The 22,300-nt window shown below is 41.9% G+C and overlaps 1 protein-coding gene across 1 annotated transcript in view; it reads left to right on the forward strand.

Annotated features, from left to right (window-relative positions):
* Positions 1-22,300, forward strand: part of grik4 (glutamate receptor, ionotropic, kainate 4) — a 168,376-nt gene that overhangs the window by 141,915 nt on the left and 4,161 nt on the right. The window contains exons 11-16 of the mRNA XM_078246220.1: positions 7,735-7,938; positions 10,781-10,894; positions 18,584-18,693; positions 20,133-20,306; positions 20,757-20,922; positions 21,683-21,908. Of these exons, the coding sequence (XP_078102346.1) occupies positions 7,735-7,938; positions 10,781-10,894; positions 18,584-18,693; positions 20,133-20,306; positions 20,757-20,922; positions 21,683-21,908 (994 nt within the window). The remainder of the gene's footprint in view (positions 1-7,734; positions 7,939-10,780; positions 10,895-18,583; positions 18,694-20,132; positions 20,307-20,756; positions 20,923-21,682; positions 21,909-22,300) is intronic.

Raw genomic sequence — 22,300 nt, forward strand, 5'->3', positions numbered from 1 at the left:
TGCCAGGGAAATCACATCACATATGATTACGTTTATGTTACAAGCTAGACAATCCTTTTTCATCATTGACGCGAGGAAAAGTATCGTAGACGTCGTTCTAGCGTTATGCACAACCATGCTATAGTTAACCAAGCAACTATACAACTTCAAACACACAAATGAATAACTTGTCGAGAAGAAAGCAGGCAACTTCGGCGTCCCTTTTAAAATCTTTGCTCCTTATGAGCTCTTTCCACCTTGGAAAAGCCACTCCAATATTAACTTTGGTCTTGTTGCTTTGCCTGTCGCGTTGTCGTTTCAATTCTCTTTTTAACTTCCTTGGCGACTCCGTTACATGTTCTCGAGAATAGGCGCAATCCTCCATTTTCAACAGGCTTTCAAATCTGCCGGCAGTCACGAGTAATCTCCCACTGGCATTCATCACGGTGCCACTGAGTGTAAAAGCGCAAAAGGCGGAGGTATGTCCCTCTTTGGCTAATGTATTTTAAAGCTGGAGGCGCAACATGGCTGCCGCCATTCGAGTGACTCGCTCGTATGTATTCTGAATGATTCTGAATGGCAGATTCTACGCGTACGAGAATACTTTGATTAGTTGGTGGAAGTAATTACACATGAATGAGCACATATTTGTGAAAGAACAAAGTTTTTTTTTCTAAGAATCAACTCAAAAAATTACACAATGGAGCTTTAAGAGTTACAAGTTATCATATTTTCAAGGGAATTTTTTCAATAAAAGACATCCTGAGAAGGTCTTGAAGCCAAGCGCATCACTGAACAGGGTCTTTGCAGGCTCAGACGCTCTCCTACAGTGCACACTCGTTCCACATTCACACACCTTGTATCTTATTCATCGACTTCATTTTCATTCCACATCTCGCCCTAGTCATGTGTGCCCTCCCTGTAAAAGCTGACCACCACCACTCAGCCATACACATTCACATAAACACACACTTAGAGCCACCAAACCCCTCAATCCATGCACACACACAGCTTATCTCACACTGGTGAACAATTTTGGAATCAACATTAATTGTTGTTTTAACATGATTCATTTATTTTTAGGAAGCCACAACAGGGTAGTAAGAAAATACTCACACACACACACAAGATTTCTCAGTCTTTTTTCACTGGCTTCATGTAAATACATAGGGTTATTACCATCACTAGCAAATCATTAAACAGCCTTGGGTGTTCATATATCCCTCATTTAATTACGCTCTTAAATACTACTCATGCTTAGTGCTCACATTCCTCGTTTCTGAAAGAAATCAAATGGAGCAGAGCTTCACCTGTAGGGGCATCTCTCTTTTGGTGCCAGCTTTCTGCCATTGTTAGGGAATCATACCATCTCAATATTAAAATTTAAATCCCAAACTTAAGACCCATTTTCCTTTCGTGCCTGAAACCTGCTTTAAGTCTCTTTTGTAAGACCCACTTTCTGCCTTGTCAATTACAGTTCTCATGGTCATTCCCACATTCCTGCAGACTACCCTTGTGTCACTGGGTGCTCTCATATCCACTCACATACGCATTGGTAAGGATTCAACAGTGCCCATAGAGCCGACTGATAAAAGCAGACACAGAGGCAGGTTCGTTGGCACACAGGCTCAGTGGCGCTGAGGCATGTGCACCTGAATCTGCACACAGACAAAAGATCTGTCCCCATTTCTAGACGTTTGTGTCTACTTCTTCTCTCTCTCGCTCTCAAATGTGTTTTAATCGCAATTGTATTTTCTGCCATTTATTTACTGTTTGTTGAAATTGTTTTATACAATTTTTACATGACCCAGCCCTTTTTCTATTGACCTAGTATTTTCCGAGTACTGTCAGAGCTTCTTTGGCTCCTCTTCAAACAGGACTACCAAACCCTGTGAGAGAATGATATCTCAGCTGTCACTTTGCTGGGCTCTGGCAAGCAAGTTTTTGAGGATAAGAAAACAGTTGAGAAAAGCGAGGAGGGTTGTGTGAAGACATCTTGAACACCCTGAGGTTCTGAAAGGGGAAACTCCACTGTGGTTTGTGAAGTTGAATGCGAATAACACCCATTGGTGCACCTGGCGCTCTGCGTCTGTACAGTATTTGTGTGTACTTGTACTTGCTTGTGCATACAGTATGTTAGAGTGTGCTTCTTTCTCAGTCCACAACCAGACTTACTACAACCAGACATGGCCTAAGAGACTGCTTTAAAAGTCTACATTCTTTAAAGCTTCAAACTCATAGCTTTATTGCTGTTTTGCTGTGGTGTGCAAAATACGTTAATGGGATTTCCTTGTGATTTGCCCTCGTGGAAGACAGCACTTTCATACCTCTGTATAGGCTTTTCATTCCTTGAATGTTATGTTTATATCATTTTGTCCTCAACTTCACAGAAGGCTGCTGATGGAAGTGGTTCTTTCAGTGATTTTCTTTTTTTGCCAGTGTTTGGTGGAAGTTTTAGGATGAGTATGAACTGCGGCAGATATATCAACTTCTAATAGCAGTTGTGTTTCATTTTTTCTGTAACTCAGCACAGATCTGGTTAATAGGCGGTTTTGACCGACATTTATTTAGAGCTACTGGAGTTCAGATAAAGAGAGACAAATTGAAACCAAGGAAAAGAAAACAGCAGAAGTAAGAAACATTTTGACGTGATAACAGTCGGACAGTCCCAGTGTTATTGATGGCTGTGTGATTGATGGATGTTTGCCAGGTCTGATTTTATTAATCTGTACTTGATACAAAGGCATGTTTTTTAGCCTTGCTCCAAGAAATAGAGCTTCCTAATTTGTTATAAATATGAAATGCTTTTACCATTCTTAACACACATAAAGGAGTGAAGTGTGTTTTTTTCTTTAAGAGGAACTACGCCCATTTTCAAAATTCATACATGTTATTCCTATGGTCTAAATAAAACAATCCAAAAATATTAGTGAACATGAACAACTCTCCCAAATACACAGCTCCATAGACAATGAATTTGTAAAGAAGTTATGGATGAAACAGAGCCCCCAGGGGAATATTATTAGTATGTGGGTACACTATAATAGAATAGGAACCTTACTGGTCCTCTATTCATTTGGTGTAAAGAGCTGTTAAGTGGCTGTAGCAGGTTTTGTGTGTTTCTTCATTTCTTCCCTCTCTCCCAGTCCGGCTTGTGTTATGTACAAAACGTCTATGAAAGCCAACCTCTGTAATAATGTTGCGGAAATTGGAAGGAGAGCGAAAACGTCTGACTCAGTCTGGCTTGACTGCAAGTCGGCGGTCTGCGAGCTTCAGCAGTCTGTGAGCTATGAAATTAGCATTTATATTGTGCTTCATGCATGCTGAAACATGAGCATGCATAGATGTCCTGTTTGGCCAGTAAGGTGATGTGTGGCTGTTTTAAGGAGTTAAAAACAGATTTACTTTTATAGCTTGGTACACACAGTCACTAACTGGCTGAAACCTTCACTGACTCTGAGCCAAAGAAACATTTTCTTTTCTTTTCTACTTCCTAAAGGACAAAAGGCGTAAAGGCTGTTTATATGCTTTAGTTGTGTTATTGTCAAAAAATCCCATGAAAAGGCTGAAACCCACAACACTTTAGTTCGTCTTACAGTATTTTCTGATGTCTCCGGCCTATCTGTGGCCCTCAACTCTAAGCCCTGTCGTTTCTACTAAAGATGCAAAAATTCCTACTAAAGATGCAAATATGTAAGGACGGTTGATGAATACATAGTTTTGTTCGTGAAAAGGACAAATCTTGCCAAAGAGCTTGCCACCTTTTAGACTAAACTGACTTAAACAGTGAATTTGTTAGGGGCTATTTAATCCACATGTTTGCATCACATTATATACCGCTACTACTAATATGCAAAAGCAATTATGTTTTGAAGAAAACATAATGCCCGCCTGGATTACATTTGTATACGTATACATTGTTATTTAACATATCTGACAAGTCTGAAAATGAACAAAATGTTCACTGACCAGGTAATTAATTTATTTCTGAGAGTACAATATCCACCTTTGCAGTAAGATGTCCGCTGGTAGCAACTACAGCATAATAAAACTATTTTATGGATTGTTTAGGCACTTACTCTCACCACCCAATCCAGGCACCAATTATGTTCCCCAGCACAATGTAATTAGAAAAACATTAATATTGTATAAATGTAATTTCTAGGTGACAGGTTTGTGATTAGGTGAGTATTTACAGCAGCTGGACGCTGTATATGCAATGAACTCAAAGTAAACTACAGTGCCCATGTTGATTGTTATGAGGGATCATGTCACCCAGTGCAGTTTGGCTCATTGGTGGTCTATGGCACAGAGGAATAATAATTGACAATATGAAAAAAAGAATATTGCCAAACTTATCCTTAACATACACATGTGCAGCTCACATACTCTGACGTGCATACTGTATCTTAGGTAACACTTTAATTGAAGGTATCTACATAGTGACATGACACTGTCATGAACACATGACACTGTCATGACACAGTCATTACACATGAACCCTAACCCTAACTTGTCATGACAAAAACCAAATGACATTTACTAAAAGAAGCGTTATGTCATAAACGTTTATGACTTGTTTATAATGTTTATGACACGTTCATGACAGTGTCATGTCACTCTTATGTAGATACCTTCAAGTAAAGTGTAACCGTATCTTGTAACACAGTCTTTGTCAACTATCTCGCCCTGTAAAACGCTGCAGGTTATTGTTGCTATACAGCATGTCTGTTTAATCGAACTATGAGCCTGGTTAGATAAATTGAATCCATATGCAGATTCTAGGTGCAGAGTTACGCAGGCAGAGAGAGTCGATCAGTAGTCATTTTATTCTCAGTCTTATCACAGCAGAACAGGAGGCTGTGAGTTCCACTGTCCAGTGATGCAACCAGAAAGAGGCAAGGTGCCCAATCTGGTGTCAACGTAATCTGAACCCCACCCTTGTATGCAGCTACAGGTTGAACCAAGGGGTTGCTGTGACAACGTGTCACAGTCACAGTAACAGTTGTGCCACCTGATGTGAACCAAGTTCTCAAATGTTCCAGATTTCAGTGTAACTATTTTTGTGGCTTTCACTGTGAGGCAAATCAATCGCCAGTCAACCAGCTACCACACAAATAAGCATTTCCAGCTGTGGCAATGAAACGAAACAATTATACTTCTATTCCAGTTCTCAGAATACACCACAACACTACTGCTTATGATTTACCCTGCTGAAAGCTGTCACGGTGGCTTTGAATGACTGTGGTGAATTACACACACCCCGCTGTAGGCATTTATGCCAACTAAAGTAGTCGACAATCTCTTGAACAAGCTCATGGTTAAACAAAAATCTGTGAGCTAGTATATTTTTTGCATGAGCACATAAACTTCAGTTGTTGAAAAAACACTCAATAAAACGTCTATCTGCAACAATAAAGAAAACAGAAGTTCTAGTCCACCTACTACTTTTTGTTTTGTTTTGTTTATTTTAAATAATGGAGAATGTTTGCACAGGAAAACGCTTAGACTTGTTAAGCACTGTTATCTGATGTCATGTTGCCAAGGTAAGTTAGGTTTAGCTGGATTCATGGGCTGAGTGCAGGGACAAAGCAACATCAAAATGGTACATAACGCTGTCTTTTTTATGATATAGTGGAGCCCGAGCACACCAGCTTGACAGTTGCATTATTTGAAAAATAGCGCAATAAAGGTGGCTCCAAAATACATCACTGTGGGGCTCTTTAAATCTTCCTACAACATCAACTAAATGACAAAACTAGACATAAATAAATAGACAGCCAGAGCAACAGAGAGTTTGTTCTTTAAAAGACAGGTAGTAAATAGGTTTGTGTGTGTGTGTGTGTGTGTGTGTGTGTGTGTGTGTGTGTGTGTGTGTGTGTGTGTGTGTGTGTGTGTGTGTGTGTGTGTGAGGTGAGAGGAAAACTGCTTTTGTTTTGTTGCTGGGTATAACAGATTAGAACGCGTCTATCTGTCCCTGATTTTAGGGCCTGGCTCTGCTTCAAATCCACAAATCTCAGTTTTCACTGAAGGCAGTAAACCTGATGTGAACTATGCCCTCCAAAGGACATGTGGGATGCTTCCACCATTCTTCCTGACTGTAAAATCTTTAGTTATGTTCTGTAAAACAATTCTGTTAAACATTAAAGAGGCACTCCAGCAATTTAGAAGTACACTCACGAAAAGTTAGGTAGGCTTTTTAAAAGGAATCATCAATATCGAAGCAACAGTCTAAGATATCCTGACTTGCTCTGCTTTCAGGAAAAAGACCCAGGGCCATCAAAACCAAAACATCCCGTTTCCTCAACAGCACTTACTGCAGAAACATCCAATTATGAAATGGCTCCCCAATTCTGCGCCACCACTTAACGAAAGCAAAGCACTAACTTATACTGTATCTTAAAGCACCTGACACTTTATTCTTGTTATGCACCAGGTTTTTCTCTTGGACTGTTCTGGGGGATCTAGGTGTATTATGTGTTTTTATTTCTTATTATGTGTCTTGTCTGTTATGCTGTGATTGTTGTTCTGTAATAAGCACACTGAGGCAAATTCCTAACAACTAAGTTGTATTGCAGTAAAGTATTGAATCTTGAATCTGACTTTCTATTCTTAAGAATTAGGGCTGTCAATTGATTAAAAAAAATTAATCTAATTAATTACATACTCTGTGATTAATTAATCGAAATTAATCGCATACATAATTAACGGTGCCTGAACTGATACTTTTTAATAAAGTAAAAAAAGAAAAGAAAAAAAAAGGGTACTAAACAACAGTTGGTGACATCAAAGAACGGCTTGTTTATTGCTAAGGCCATATGGTCAAAATTAAATGATTTAATAATAATGTATAACAATAACTTATTTCACTAGTAAATTGCTGTTGAACGACAAAAACAACAACCAGATAGGAAAAGGACATTTACAATAACTTCAAATGCACCAAGACGCTGTAGTTTACCAGTTTCATTGAACGCACCGTCTGTGTTGTTTCTCCGACGGCAGCTGCAGATTGTTACATACCGGTGTTGAATCCTCTACAGTAAAACACAGTCAAACTTTACACCGTTTAGCGTTAGCTGTCAGCATTTTAACCGTGTTTAATCCAGCTACTAGCTAGTGGTACGCTAACGTTAGCTGCTGTTGAGTATAGTGTTAACTAGCTAGCGGTAGGCTAACGTTAGCTGCTGTTGAGGTTAGTGTTAACTAGCGTCACATGCAGCGGGGTTTGTGTTTCCTGTAACGTTTGTTTCAGAGCATCAGAGAGAAGCGCAGACATCAGTGGCACCAGATTTTCGTCTGTATGCAAACGTCAATATGGAATGGATTAATCTGCGTTAATTTTTTTTAACGCGTTATTTTTTCTCAGATTAATTAATCGAAATTAACGCGTTATTTTGACAGCCCTATTAAGAATATGTCAAGCTTCCAAAAACCGTGATTCCCACATTTCCCAACTCACTAGCTAATTTCATTAGACTTTTTCTGTCCATGTCTTTCAAACTCCACACCCCCAGTTTATTACGAAATAATTATTCTTCAGACTTTGAGAGTTTACTTCACAGACACAGAAGATTTTTGTATGTTCACAAGCTGAATATAACTCTGCGACAAGTGAACTGAATAATGCAGTCCAGTATGAATTATGTACAATATGTCAGTGCTCTGTGCTCCGTCTTGCTTTGTCACGCTACCATTTATAGACAGTCAGATGGAGATGTGCTGTCTAAGATGCAAACCATGTGTGTTTTTCAGGAGAATCCATATGTGATGCTGCGGCAGAACCACCAAGAACTGGAGGGAAACGACCGCTACGAAGGCTTCTGTGTGGACATGCTGAAGGAGCTGGCAGATATTCTCAAGTTTAAGTATCGCATCCGGCTGGTGGGGGACGGACTGTACGGGGTTCCTGGAGCCAATGGAACGTGGACCGGCATGGTTGGAGAGCTCATCTCAAGGGTATGTAAATATATACACATGCACAAACTGCATGAAATCATAAATTATCATTCTTATCACATCATATACATGTAAGCACACCAGTAACTAAAGTGCTTCCTCGAGGTACACAAACACAAAAGTGTATTGCTCAGCTCTTATATAGTTTTACAGCGAGCAGCTTTCCTACATGTCATACACACACTTTTCATTCAGCAGCTGGCCTTTTCAGCCTAAGCATTGTATTTTCCAAAAACAGTCACAGTTTGGTGGTGGCTTGTTCCCTGTCAGCTCCTTTCCTTAAGCTTTCTGAACTGACCTTAACAGACTTTTCTCCTGAATCGGTCTATGTTGTTGCTGTTAAATCTCTGAGTGAGGTGTTAAACTCCTCCAGCTACGCTGTATGTAGCTGTTAACACTGGATAAGCTTATATAGGGGAGGGGAGAAGAGGGGGAGGAAAGGAAGTAAAACAGGCGAAACATATAGGGAGGACGAGGCTGGGGTGAGGAAGAGGAAAACAAAAATGAAGTAGAGAGGGATTGAGCCGATCCTGAGAGGTTATCTGTCTTAATTCTGTGGGCTAATGGAGGGCAAAGCCATTAAGTATGTAAAAACAAGCAGTGCCTGCTCTTGTTATTGTCACAGTCTGCCACCGCCCTCGTCCCCTGAAGTTGCCTGTCAAAGGCTAACCTTCACAAGGGCCATGGTTGAAGTCAACATGTGTATCTGACAGCAGCTTGGGAGGCGGGTGGGGCGGCGGACAAAAAGTCAAGACGTGCTTGACTGGGATTTGTCATGGGACGGGGGACATCTGGAGGGATGTTCCACAGTGGACGGAAAGGCTTGAGCTTGTTTGGTCAAAGGCTTAGAAAGGAATGGGAAAGATGGCAGAGTATAAATATTGTGAAATAAAACAAAGGAACAGCCATGGTTTTCAAGTTTAATGGATAAGTTGAAGGGATATGAAATATACACTTGGTAGCAGCAAAAGAGGACAGCCTTAGGTTATTTTGGACAACAGATACCTGTGTCCCTGCCAGTACCATTCAGACTGAACAATATTTCCCTGAGTGTGGGTGATTAGTTTGACTGGCGTCAGACAATGAGACATGCCAGGAGGAATCCAGACCAAAGTCTAAGTACAGTACTGTATGTCCTGGTTCCTTAATCCACAGTGCTGCAGATAGAGAACATAGGCATCTCCAAACACTGAACTCTTAAAGTCAAATACTACATCCCAGAGGGTAATGTTTAATTCATCCCTCACATTCACAAGTGGTTTTTTTTGTGTCTTTTTTACCGGCTTGGCATTATATGATTGAATGCAAGTGGAAACAGGTATGATGCAATATTGAATAGCCAGCATTACGTTGTTTTTTCAGTTACACTAGAAGGCATAACAGCAGGCAGGCAGAGAAATCCAGTAATCAATATTAATATTATATCTTCACATAAATATTTCAGTGGCTGTTACGACCATGTGTTCATTTTTCAAAGGATCAGTGACTTTCTTTGTTGGAATTGCCTGGATGGTCGTTCCCTGCATGTGGCTTCCTTCCGGCACTGGGAGCAGGCGATCAGACTTTCAAACGACGGAGAGAGGAAAAAAGACGAGGCGGAGGCTGGGGACAGCTGATGATGGAAGGTCAAAGTCCGCAGGCTGAGTGTAGGGCATCAGGAAAATAGGCTTTAGTGTGCAGTGTAGACTGTGGTGAGGTTAAAGAGGTGGACATTTTAATGTGTACCACACTAATTGAAGCACACACAGAGTGGGATCTGGGCTTTTAGGTGAAGCTCTAAAATTCTTCTGGTAGCAGTTTAAACCTGCTCTAAAGGTTGGAATATTTTTTTTCACATCAAAATGGATGTTGTAGCATGCCATTTGCTCCTCTCCCTGTCTCTCTTTCCTGGAGATACAGTGTGTTGTGGATTTTGAGTGGCGTCTGCAGTGCTGCAGCAGAGCTACCCTCTCTTCACTCTCATCCTCCCATTCCTCCCCGTCCCCCAATCCTCTTAGTTCTCCTGCAGCAGACAAAGAGCAATGCGTTGCTGCTTTCACTTTTTGCTCTTCAGGGAGATGAAAAATCCCTTGCAGTTGCACTTTGCTGGCCTGTATTATTAGCAGGGAGCCATCCAGTATTCAGCATACATTGACCATTTCTACGTGTGTGTGTGTGTGTGTGTGTGTGTGTGTGTGTGTGTGTGTGTGTGTGTGTGTTTTACTATATTCGTGGGGTCCAAAAACTGAGGAATACAGTATACTTGTGGGGTCTGCACAGCCTTGTGGGGCCCAAAATGCTGGACCCCACAAGGTTAAAGGGCTGTTTGAGGGTTAAGACTTGGTTTTAGGGTTAGAATTAGGTTAGGGTGAGGGTAAGGGTTAAGGTTAGGCATTTAGTTGTGATGGTTAAGGTTAGGGTAAGGGGCTAGGGAATGCATTATGTCAATGACGGGTCCCCACAAAGATAGTGAAACAAACGTGTGTGTGTGTGTGTGTGTATTTTTCTAAGTGTGTGTTTTACCAGCCGCTGCTTTGTCAAGTGATTTGTCTTGACACTGCTCCCTTGGCCGGCCACAATGGTTACCCTCATCTCTCTTGTGCCCTACACACAAACACACACACGCACACTCACACACAGTTCCAATGTTGGATTATCCTCACCACAGATAGTGCTATTTGCGGACAAAGAGGCTATATGAAACAGAAGGGCATTATTAGTGAATTTGCATCTAGTAGTCCACTTCTTATGTCATTCTTTCAAGCGCTTAAATTATTGGTTATGTAAACTCGTGTTACGTCCTCACGGCTATGTTCAGTATTCTTTTAACTGTGTATTCATAGGATGATTCATTCTGTTTCAGAAAGCTGACCTGGCAGTCGCAGGCCTCACCATCACAGCAGAGCGTGAAAAGGTCATCGACTTCTCCAAACCCTTCATGACCCTCGGCATCAGTATCATGTACCGGGTCCACCTGGTAAGTTTCCTCCCACCAGCCCACCACACACACCCACTCTAACCGATCAAACTGGCTCTCGTACAGCTTGCGGACATACCACAGCAGGCTGTCAGCCTTGTCTAATAGCTGGAAAAGAACCACTATCCCTTTTGGACTGTAGAGTCTATCTCTCTTAGCCTGTCCAAATCCTTCCACAAACTTTGCACCTTATCGCCTCTTTTACCTCTAAGCTACTCCATTTACCATGCATCTGTGTTTTTAAGGCCATACCCTCCTCTTCCTTCTGTCCTCTCCTCCTCCAAACCCTTAGTCTCACAGTTTTCTTGCTTCTTCTTTATCTTCCCAACAACCTTTACCTTCTGTCCCTGTAGTCTCAACTTTTTAATAGTGTCCAGCTTCTTTCACTTCTCCTGTGTTTGATTTCATCCTTCTGTTCTGTTTTACTTCCTGATGAATGTACCAGTTACACAGTTGTTGTGTTCTGTTTGCCCTCTGCTAGGGTTTTGCCATCTTATTTGTGCAAGCAACGCCCTCTATTGCGGCTGTAAGCAGTCCAAAATAGTGCTGCCGCGAGGGGCTAAACACTGAGAGATACACACTGTGACGCGCTCAAGATTGTATTGCAGTGATTTTTATTCTTCTTCTTCCACACGTAAAATACACTTAGCACTGCAGTTACCAAATGTAATTGTTACCTGGTGAGTAGAATAATTGCGTTAATGCAACGTAATGCATGATGCGGTCAACAGAAAGTGTTCGCTCCCAGGCTCACCCCCTCTCTGTCACTGCCCAAAAAACCCAGGTGCACAGGTGAAGCAAACAAATAGATTATCACTTCCGCTCAAACCGCGATGAAAACGCCCACCACCTGCCATATCAGTGCACAACACAATAATCAACAAACAACATAAATGAGACTATAAACAACATCCAATATGGGGCTCCTACACCCTCCATGCTCCACAGAGAGCAAGCCCAAGCAAGAAACAGTGAAACAACAGCAGTACAGGTGGAAATGAGCCAGTGTTTGTAGAGTCAGTGGCCCATTAATCATCAGTCCTCCTCCAAAACCCAAGGTGACACAGCAGGGCCAACTATGGCACCGGCCACATTCCGCCCTTAGGTGATCTGGCACGTGCATAGTGTCCCAAAGGGGCGTTTACTCACATTTTCTCTTGCTCCTGGCTCCCCTTCTTGTGAACTTCCCTCCTTCTCACCTTACCATAGCCTACACACAGCACTAATATGTGTAGCAGTGAGGGACTCAATTGAGCGCTAACAGTTGAGGAGAATCAATCGATGCTCACAGCAGGTGCAGTGTTAAATGGGCTGCTGGGTAGCGTATCACATCTGAAGAGGGAGGCAGGCTGGCGGCTGGCAGCATGAGGAGGTGACATGGAACTGATGTCCCTCAGGGCTGGCACACAGAGTCACAGAGTTGAGTTAACACAGACTTGGCCCAGTTGACACCAAATTCCTGAGTAAGAGGTCAATTAGAAGGAAATGAAGAAATCAGTTGTTATTAAGATAAAGCACTGATGTATGGAGGTTTTGAAAAGAGAGAGAGAAAAGAGAAAGCTACAAGATGAGTGAAAGTGAAGACAGGTGTCCCTTGTCTTTCTCTGTCTCTCTCTCTCTCTGCCCCACCATCATTTATTCATGCACTTTTTACTCTCCCATTGCCCCTTGGCATTTTCTCAGATCTGATTCCAAACAGCCCCTCAGCATGGCTCTAAAATTCGATATTTGAATTTCTGTGACTGCACTGTTCAGTTCTAATCCACTGACTATTGATCTTAGGCACAGTGCACTACAAGGGGGGTTTGCGGCTTATTTCAAACTTAAAATGAAAATTTCAGTCTAATCAATAAGAATGGCAAATGCAATAAAATAAAGGCACCAGTATTAATTACCCTCAGACTATCAGCAATTTATTCTCCATCTCTCCTCTTTGTCAGTATGTTTGTATTGTACGTCTTTCTCTCTCAAACACACAGTTTTTCTCTTGTATTTTGCATTTATGACACACATTCGCACTCTGAGCCAATCAATATGGACAATATTTTTTTCCATCACAATAATATAGTACAAGGCAAAATCCGTTTTGGTGAAATTACTCATGTGTGTTTACAAAGCTATCGCCAACTGTTTTCCCACCATCACTGCCTTAAAGCATAAATCAGACCAAAATTAATTTCCTGTATAAAACAGCAGAAACCTGGACTGAAACTTAACTGGCTCCTCCACTCTAAGCACTGTCAGCTGTCATAGTCAACGTTTCTGTGGAGCTTGCAGAACAGCAGCAAATCACAACACTTAATTACCTGTCATATGATTTTGTCACAAAAAAGACAGGGGATCTGATTCTCTGGAGGGATGTCACTGTTGCCTTGTATACTCACTTTGTTGTATGATTTCTGGAGCACCACATTGAAATAAAAAATATAGGAACACATCTCAGACAGCTTGCAGCTTTTCTGCAGAATCCGATCTCTACCTGTCTAGGTTGCCTTTCCTGACTATTTTGTGGCTTCTTGGTGTGTGTCCTTTGAGACATGCATGTGGTTTGAGGCCATATAAATACATTTGATTTTCTTTTACACACAAATCAAAAAGCACACCTTTACTTCAGCAGCCAGTACAATATGTGAATTGGACATCAGAGTTCCAGACATAACCTAGAGCTACTGTCAACCTCTTCTCATAAAAGCCATCACTCCCATAACATTCATCATCTGTACAAGAAAAAGCCATATGCTGTAACCCAAGACCCCAACACTTTGAGGTACTTTATATCTGTGCCAGTTCCATCCTCTAAACATTTCCTTCATTTTGGGGACTGTGCGGCAAAGTAAGCGCATGTGCGCGTATAAGAGAAAGAGAGAACGGCACTTAATTAGACATAGGAGCTAATTTGGGGTGTGTGGAAGTCATGTCAGATTCAGCAGCTGCCCTGAGGGTAGAGCGTGGCATACGGAGCTTTATTGACTCTGGCCACACACGACCTTAGACGAAATTACACAGTCACAAACACACAGTGCCTTCCGCATATACATACACAAATAGTTTCACACTGTAATGACACACATACATGTACAAAGCACACAAACATAAAGCCAGACAGCCTGGAGATCCCAGGAGACAGCAGAATGTTGTTATGAATATGACCCTGTGAACTCTGCTATATCAACTGCTCTCTGCAGATTGCCCCTGCGGCTGTCTCAACAGCAGCTCTGACACAATTAGAAATGCACACACTGTTAAACACCCCAGAAAGAGAGAGTGAAGTTGGAGAGACAAGGGGAAGGAAAGGAGAAAGTTAATATTAAAGAGAATTAGCAAGAAACGGGCAGAAAGAGAAGCAAAAGAGGTGGAGAGAAGAAGCAGAAATAAGAGCAAGAGTTGAAATGACAATGGGTAGTCTCAGTATTCAGGCAGGCAGCCTCAGGGGGAAACAGTGTGGTATGAATACCAAGAGGCAGGATGACTAGGTGAAATCCTTGACTGGATAACCTTACCAGCTCCTTCAGCCACCCTCCTGGGCTGGCATGCCTGCAATCCCGAGAGAGAGAGAGAGAGAGAGAGAGAGAGAGAGAGAGAGAGAAAGAGAGAAGGTTGAATGGAGTAAGGACAGTGGGAAGTTATGAGAGAAAACAAGGGCAAATGAATGAGCTCTTCATCTGCGTGTTAAGAGGAAGAAGGGTTATACACATACTATAATAGGCAGCAATTCCTTGCAGTTCTATTTGTTGAGATGTACTAAAGATAGATCGTAAAGGATGTTTCGCCCTCTTCACCACGTCTGGATTCTCTTCCATCCTTTGATTTGCCTTATGCCCTCTTATCATCTTAACGTGACGATAAACCTTTATAAAATGATTCCCCTGGCTCTAATAAAAATGATTGAAACGCGGCAGCAAATGTTTGTCTGAGGAGCCAGGGCAACCTGTGCCTATGATTTATACTCATGTACCCACATTTAGTGCTTGTTCTACACTGAAATCCCTTTATTGCCGCAGGTTTACTTTTAATATCTAACTCATGTGCCAGGGCAATTATCAATATCAATACAGTTTGGTCATTATGTCAGATTGTTGGAGTCTTCTGTCTCTTCCAAGTGTGTATCTCCCATTAAACAGTAACTACCAGATTAGCCATGGTTGCTGTTTTCCCCAGCCAGAAGTCAGCTACCTGCTGCCTCTGTGTGCACCACTGGTGCTCCCTGTGCACTGGGTTACCCAAGCACGTACTGTATCTGTTCTGCTGCTGCTGCTGACTGACAGCACAGACAGCTGCTGACAAGCTTTCAAACACAAGCACGCACACATACAAACACACAGCTACTGACAGTCTGTCTGCACACATAGACTCACCTTCCACAAGGAAGAGAGCGCAGACCACCTATATGAGCTCACTGTTCAAACAATAATTCTGCGCCATTTGGATAGACTGGGATGTGCATGTGGTTTCGTAAATTTCTCTTTCAAGTCAATTTGTCACTGATAAAATATGAATAACTAAATGCACTCAATATTTACGTACATAAGTTATTTATAACTGTGCTAACATCAGTGGAACTGAGCCGTCAGTGGCACAGATGAATCAGAGGTAAGCATCTGTGAAGGACAGATGCACTCTTTCATAATTTCTGCAGCAAAAGCTGCAGCAAAGCCAATTTAAACCTGCATTAACAGATGTTTGTGGCCACACAACAAGCTGTACACAACATTGGCACATTATCCTTTATAAAGCTATTATGGCATATCCAGCAGACAAGGAGCAACGTTAGCATTCATTTAATTTGTGTTTCCAGCAACCTGATGAATGATAGTCCAATAAACTCTCTTTTAGCTCTGTTTTTGGTCTTTACCAACCAATGAGGGAAATATCTGGCCCCTAGCTGTGAAATGCTCCACTATGTTCTCCAGCCACTAACTCTTATCAGAGCAGGAGAGGAAATTAGGTTGATAAGAACATCAAAAAATTAAAGATGCTGCAGTGAAATCAAAACAATGAGCTGAACAGCACTAAAACGCTGTTGTTGAGTAAGCGTGAATTATGTGTTGGTTCATTACTACAGAAGACCTTTTTCACATTATACATAGATCCATTGTAATATAAGTATTGATTAGTGCGGCTTTAAAAAACATGACATTGTAACCCTGATGTTTTCTGTTGTCACAAGATGATCATTAAAGGGAGATTTATTAAGCCCTTTCTTTCTAGGACTCAGTTTACAAGACCTAAAGTGTTTGTAAAATGGACAAAAAATATCCTCACACATTTTAGAAGCATGCACACAGTTTTTTAATACATTTTATGCAGTTCCCATTAAGCCTATCTGAATGTCTGTGTGCTCATTGGTGTGTCTCTTGCAGCCTCAGTCGCCATGGATAATTTCCCCTCCAACTCCTGAAAACATAACTTTGTCTCTGAGTGTTGAAGCACACATTACACCACAGCAGATGACTCTCAACAGCACGCAACTCCTACTGTCTTCATGTTGTCCTTGTGATTCCTGTCTCTTCCTACCATTCGCTCCGTTTCTATTTCTGATCTTCTGCACCTTCACTTCTGCACCATCTGTGAGCATTGGTGTCCCGCATCTCTGCAGCTCTCTTCATCTTAATTATAGCACCTTGGTGGGAGCTTAAGATGTGGATACGCGGGGCAAGCATTTAAAAAAACGCTGGTTCAGCATGCACCAAACTGGACCAGTAAACAGGAGGACTCATGTCAGCACATACTGCTCTTACCCACATAATGCCAGTGCCAGCAAGAGGCAGCTTGGCAGTGATACTGATTCTACAATATTACTCTACCTCTGAGATGACCATTGTGTGGTTCACCACTACACTGTTCTATTTTGAGACAGCCATCATCGTCATCATCATCATCATCATCATCATCCTCATCATCATCATCATGCACATCACACTCTATAGCTAGACAGACCAACATTAAGACTGGCAGGCTGATTTGAATCATGCAAAAAATGATACTGAATCCTTTCCTGCTTTCAGTACCTCTCCTATTTTACGCAGTCAGGCTAATATGCAAGTGATTACGAACGCGTTAATGAATTTTCAACTCTGCTCAAGTCTAAATGGGGGTTCGTTTATCATAACAAATGCCCACCAAACTAATTTCACCCTCTTGCTGCAAATTAAATTTGGAGAGCCTCAGAAATGTTTTACTGCAGTGTTTTGGCATGTGTAATGTCCCCTAGGAGTACCTAATTGAGTATTTTTGCATAAAAGCGATTTGCGCTTACTTAGGTGGGCTCCACAGTGCTGCCTATAGACAAAAATGAGACAGACAAAATCAGACAAAGAGCTTCTACTCTCATAACAACACTTGGATAGTTGGTTGTTTGATCTCCTCCACTATATACCTGTGTTGCCTGCCCTGATACCATCTCCATTTCATAGTCATTAACAGATGGTGGATGTGCATCTGTGTGTAAATGGCAAATACTCTCTTGCTGATGCTCGGTCAGCCAGGCTATATGCTGAACATGCACATAGGAAATATGAGGATGCACATAGCAAATAAAAAGCACACTCAATCACCAGCAATTAGTTTCATTTAGAGGACAATAGCTGTTGGTGCTGGAAATGAAACATTAGAAATGAACCCCTATATTCTCATTGGTCTGCTAGCTGCCAGCCCTACTTTAGCCACTTCCTTTACCACTGGTTACTAGTCCAAACCGATACATTACAGCCCATAGCTGCTTAGGCACAGCTAGCCTTTCTGTCCAAGCCAAAACTAGTAATCTCTTTCCCTTTTTTCCCCTCCAAGCTGGGACACTGTGCGCTCCCAGTCATACAAGAAGTCAACTATAGGTCACAGAAATGAATTTCGGTTTAATGTAGCTGTAATGGTTTACTTGATTACTTGACCTTTCTGCTTCTACTGCATGCGGCCTCGTGGAGCGTGAATGGTGACTGTTGTCCTTGTTCATTATTGTGACCTCCATTGTTCTTTATGATTGGGCCTAATTCTGCATCTAATGTGATTTCATGTAAAAGCTTACTATATACAAATTAACAGGAAACAGTCAACTTTTTTTTTTTTTTCAGTGACAGAAACAAGTCAATAAAACCTCTTATCTGTGATGTTGTATCAATATACAGCCCTGTGCCACTCTGTTGACAATTCATGGGTGTCTGAGTTTGTGCTTTCATACAATGTTGATCTGAATGTTTACATGCAAATGAGATTCGTATAATTATATTGTTATCAGTTTAGGGCAGGAAAACCTAGGCTTATCGCATCAAAATCCCTTTATTTACTGTCCCAGTCACCTTTTTCATCTTTTCCAAATTACACAGGCGGCAGTAAATGTTGTTTAAAACAGAACAAATTGGGCCTGGGGCAAAGCTATCAACACTGAAATTCAGCAACATTCATTGATAATTACTCTTGGCACTCACTTTGTGGGGGCGATGTTCGAGACTTTGTGTGTTTTTTCATATACTAATTAGTTAATCTTCACCTCTACAAGTAAGTGTAAGTGTTTAACCTCTCGCCACCTTGTTCAGCAAAAGCCCATGTTGGGTTGGCTTGTGTGTATTGAACATGGGATTAAGGTGGTCACGGTCTTTGTTGCAGGCTTTAATGATTTAAACCCTATACTGTGTGTGTGTGTGTGTGTGTGTGTGTGTGTGTGTGTGTGTGTGTGTGTGTGTGTGTGTTTTTCAGGGACGTAGGCCAGGCTACTTCTCCTTCCTGGATCCCTTCTCCCCTGGTGTCTGGCTCTTCATGCTTCTGGCCTACTTGGCTGTCAGCTGCGTCCTCTTTCTGGTGGCCAGGTAAAAGAGCTCACCACTAAAAGACATTTTACAGATGAGAGAGAGAGAGAATACAATGAGAGACAAACAAAGAGGGTAGAAAACAGACAATAAAACTGTAAAAGGTTTGTTTGGGAGTTATACAGCGGAGGAAATAGGTGTCTGTTCTCTTGCCTTTCTTCACTCTCTATCAAGTCTATCTTCCCACATCCCGGCAAAAGAGATGTTCTCCTCCCTGTGGTGGGTCTCCAGCGTCATACTGGCACCTGCTGGTCAGGGAGGGAACTGGCACGGCAGCTGCTGCAAATCATTATTGCTTATACAATTGAAACGTTTTTAAATTTCACCACGTTATGAAGAAGCTTCATCAAAAATGCTAATTTAGGTCTTATGTAACACCTTCTGGAATCAAATTATCAGTCGCCGGACAGGTAGATGTATTACATGTGTGAGTTCTGTGGGTCTTATACTGTAATTTAATTGAGTAGTGTGATTTGTCATGACAATATGGATGATATACACTTTCTGTTTTTGCTGAGGTTTGCTAAGAACAGTATTTCCTCTTCAATCATACTGGGCATAAATGTGCATTAGAGGGTAGGTTCCCGTTTATTCAGGTCTGTCCTAAAACAATACTCACATGCCGAAATCGACATTTGCTGTAATTTTTATTGCCACAGTTTTAATGATTTAATTATTGCTCATCATTCTGAATTTGACAAATCAAGTGGGTATTTACCAAAGTTACAGTCTTTGTAGTTTGAACGTTCTTCTTTGTGTTGCTGTTCCTGCACCACAGCCAAACAAGTAAACACAGTCCGGGGAAACATAAAGAGGAAATTTCCTTCTAAAAATGTAAAAGATACTCACTTGATTTAGGTATGGATTTTTTTTTAGCCAGTTTGAACAGGAAGAATGTATAAGGGAACAGTGACTCTTTTGATGTGAATGTGGGCATGTGAGTGTTGTATTAAGGATGTATTGGACTTGTCCATTTTTTTTCCTTTACAAGCCTCAAATGTTTGCCTTTTTTGTTAATTTTGACAGATCAGAAGGAAATCATGCCCTAGTTTTAAGACAGAGACTGTTGCACACAACAGTTGTCACAACGCTTTAGATTCATGCAGCACCATTTGAACATACCAATTACATTGCCTTCACTCACACTGTTTAAGTAGGCTGCACATGGGGAATGAAAAACAGGTTGGTTCTCTCTAGAGAACCAAGGTGACTTTGTGCTCAGTTGACTGTTGTTTTCTTGTGTGTCTGTCTCTTCTTTTCTTTCTCCATTCCGCTCGCTCCCTAACTCTTGAGTTTCGCGCTCTTCAGAATACTTAATCCCACTTTCATTTCCAGTCTTGTTGGCTGTATTCCTCCTCTAACTCTCTCTCTCTCTCTCTCTCTCTCTCTCTCTCTCTCTCTCTCTCTGTTGTCTGACCCCATTGTCTCGTTCTCCCCAGATTGACACCTTATGAGTGGTACAACCCCCACCCGTGTCTAAAGGGTCGCTGTAACCTGCTAATCAACCAGTACTCACTTGGCAACAGTTTCTGGTTCCCTGTTGGAGGCTTCATGCAGCAAGGATCCACCATTGCTCCCAGAGCTCTGTCCACACGTTGTGTTAGCGGAGTGTGGTTAGTATTGGCGACAGAGGCACACAAATAGTGCACTTGCATGTTTTCAGCTTTCAAAACACACTTTCAACAGACACATTCAATTCTGTTCTGTGATCAAGCTTCATTCCGGATTTCTAGTACATCAAGGTTTAAAATGAGATAGTGATGCCATCTGTGCATGTGCATACATGAGACGTTGTCTGTGTATGTCTGCCTTTACAGCTAAAACTTCACTTCCTTTCATCCAAACCAAGCATTGTCACCTTTATCCATACACACCCACCCACCCACCCATTCATGCATCCACCCCGCCACCCATTCATGCATCCACCCCGCCATCCACTGGTAATCCTGCAGTGTCTTCTCCTCTCATTTTCACCCGGGCAATCTGTCTTCATAAACCAGCCTGCCCATTTACATTTTTGTAGGGGAATACATATGTTCTTGTCCCCTGTCTTTCCTCTACAGGTGGGCCTTCACATTAATCATCATCTCATCCTACACCGCCAACCTGGCTGCCTTCCTAACAGTCCAGAGGATGGAGGTACCGATAGAGTCAGTCGACGATCTGGCAGATCAGACGGCGATAGAGTATGGCACCATGCACGGAGGATCCACAATGACTTTCTTCCAGGTCAGAGGTTACACACTTCATTACATATGATAGATCATTGTTTCACAGCCACACACATACACACAGACTCACCCAAGAGCCTGCAGTGATCAGTGGGCCATCACTGAAGTTATGTTATCCTCCTCATCACCTTCCTGTCCTTTGTTTCCTTCCTCCTCCAACCAAAGGTTGTATCTGTTTCCTGTCTGTTCCTTGCCACAACCATTTAGTATCCGTATTCTCAGGGAGACAATGCACTGCCCAGGTCCCTAAGAGAGGCACACCCTATCCTCTTTCATCTTGTAAGATTTGACCTCGGAGAGAGAATTAAAGTGAGAGAGTGTGAGAAACAGAGAAAGAGTATGTTACAGGGAGAAAGACAGTGAAGGATGATGTGGAGGGAAGGAAAGAGATACATTAGCCTTGTCTTTCTTTGTGCTTTCATGTCCAATGGACCTTGAATAACTCAAGGAAGACAGGCCAAGAGAAAGTAGAGGACAGGTGGAGATGTTAAGTGAAGATTCTGTTCTAAACTGCACAAGTGGAAAAAGTGGATCGGCTAAAGAAAAGAAAAACATTCACATTTTACTGCAGCAAACTTTTTGGAGAATTTGAATAAATCCGTCAGTCAAAAAAGATGAAATAGAACAATAAATGAAAACCAATCTCCTCCTCTGCAAAACTGAGAAATAATGTATCTGCGACTGCTAGACTTTTGTTTACTGTCTCTCTCACATCTGAATGTGTCTGTGGCTCCTGACTTTGTCTCCCCACTCTGCAGAACTCTCGCTACCAGACATACCAGCGTATGTGGAATTTCATGCACTCAAAACAGCCCAGTGTGTTTGTGAAGAGCACAGAGGAAGGCATCGCCCGTGTCCTCAACTCCAACTATGCCTACTTGCTTGAGAGCACCATGAACGAGTACTACCGCCAGAGGAACTGCAACCTGACTCAGATTGGAGGACTGCTGGACACCAAGGGCTACGGCATTGGCATGCCCGTGGGTGAGTGGAGAATGATGGAGTGGAGAATTAGATGGGGGAAAGAAGAAATAAAAATAAGGGAAGAGAAAAGGAGAACTTAACAATTAATTTACATAGGTAGGAGACCTGATGGATGTCACTGGATAAGACAAAAGACTTAGGACAAAAACACATCAAACAGTAGCGAAGTGCGGCCAGCGGTAAGCTGCTATGCAATATTAAAATATCTAGGGAAAGCTACGCCGGCCACTTCAAGCTCAGCGAGCCATGGCCGGTAGAGAAGTGTGGTCAAACTAAAAGTTGGGGATAGACCAGGCCAGACAATACCGCAGCCAACCAGTTACAGAGTCCTGTGACTCCTGTGACATGATGACCTATGTTTACAAAGAATTTCTACCCGCTTATTGCGGCGG

This window comes from Sander vitreus, chromosome 3 (genome assembly GCF_031162955.1).
Source record: "Sander vitreus isolate 19-12246 chromosome 3, sanVit1, whole genome shotgun sequence".
In the NCBI taxonomy this organism is placed as follows: Eukaryota; Metazoa; Chordata; class Actinopteri; order Perciformes; family Percidae; genus Sander; species Sander vitreus.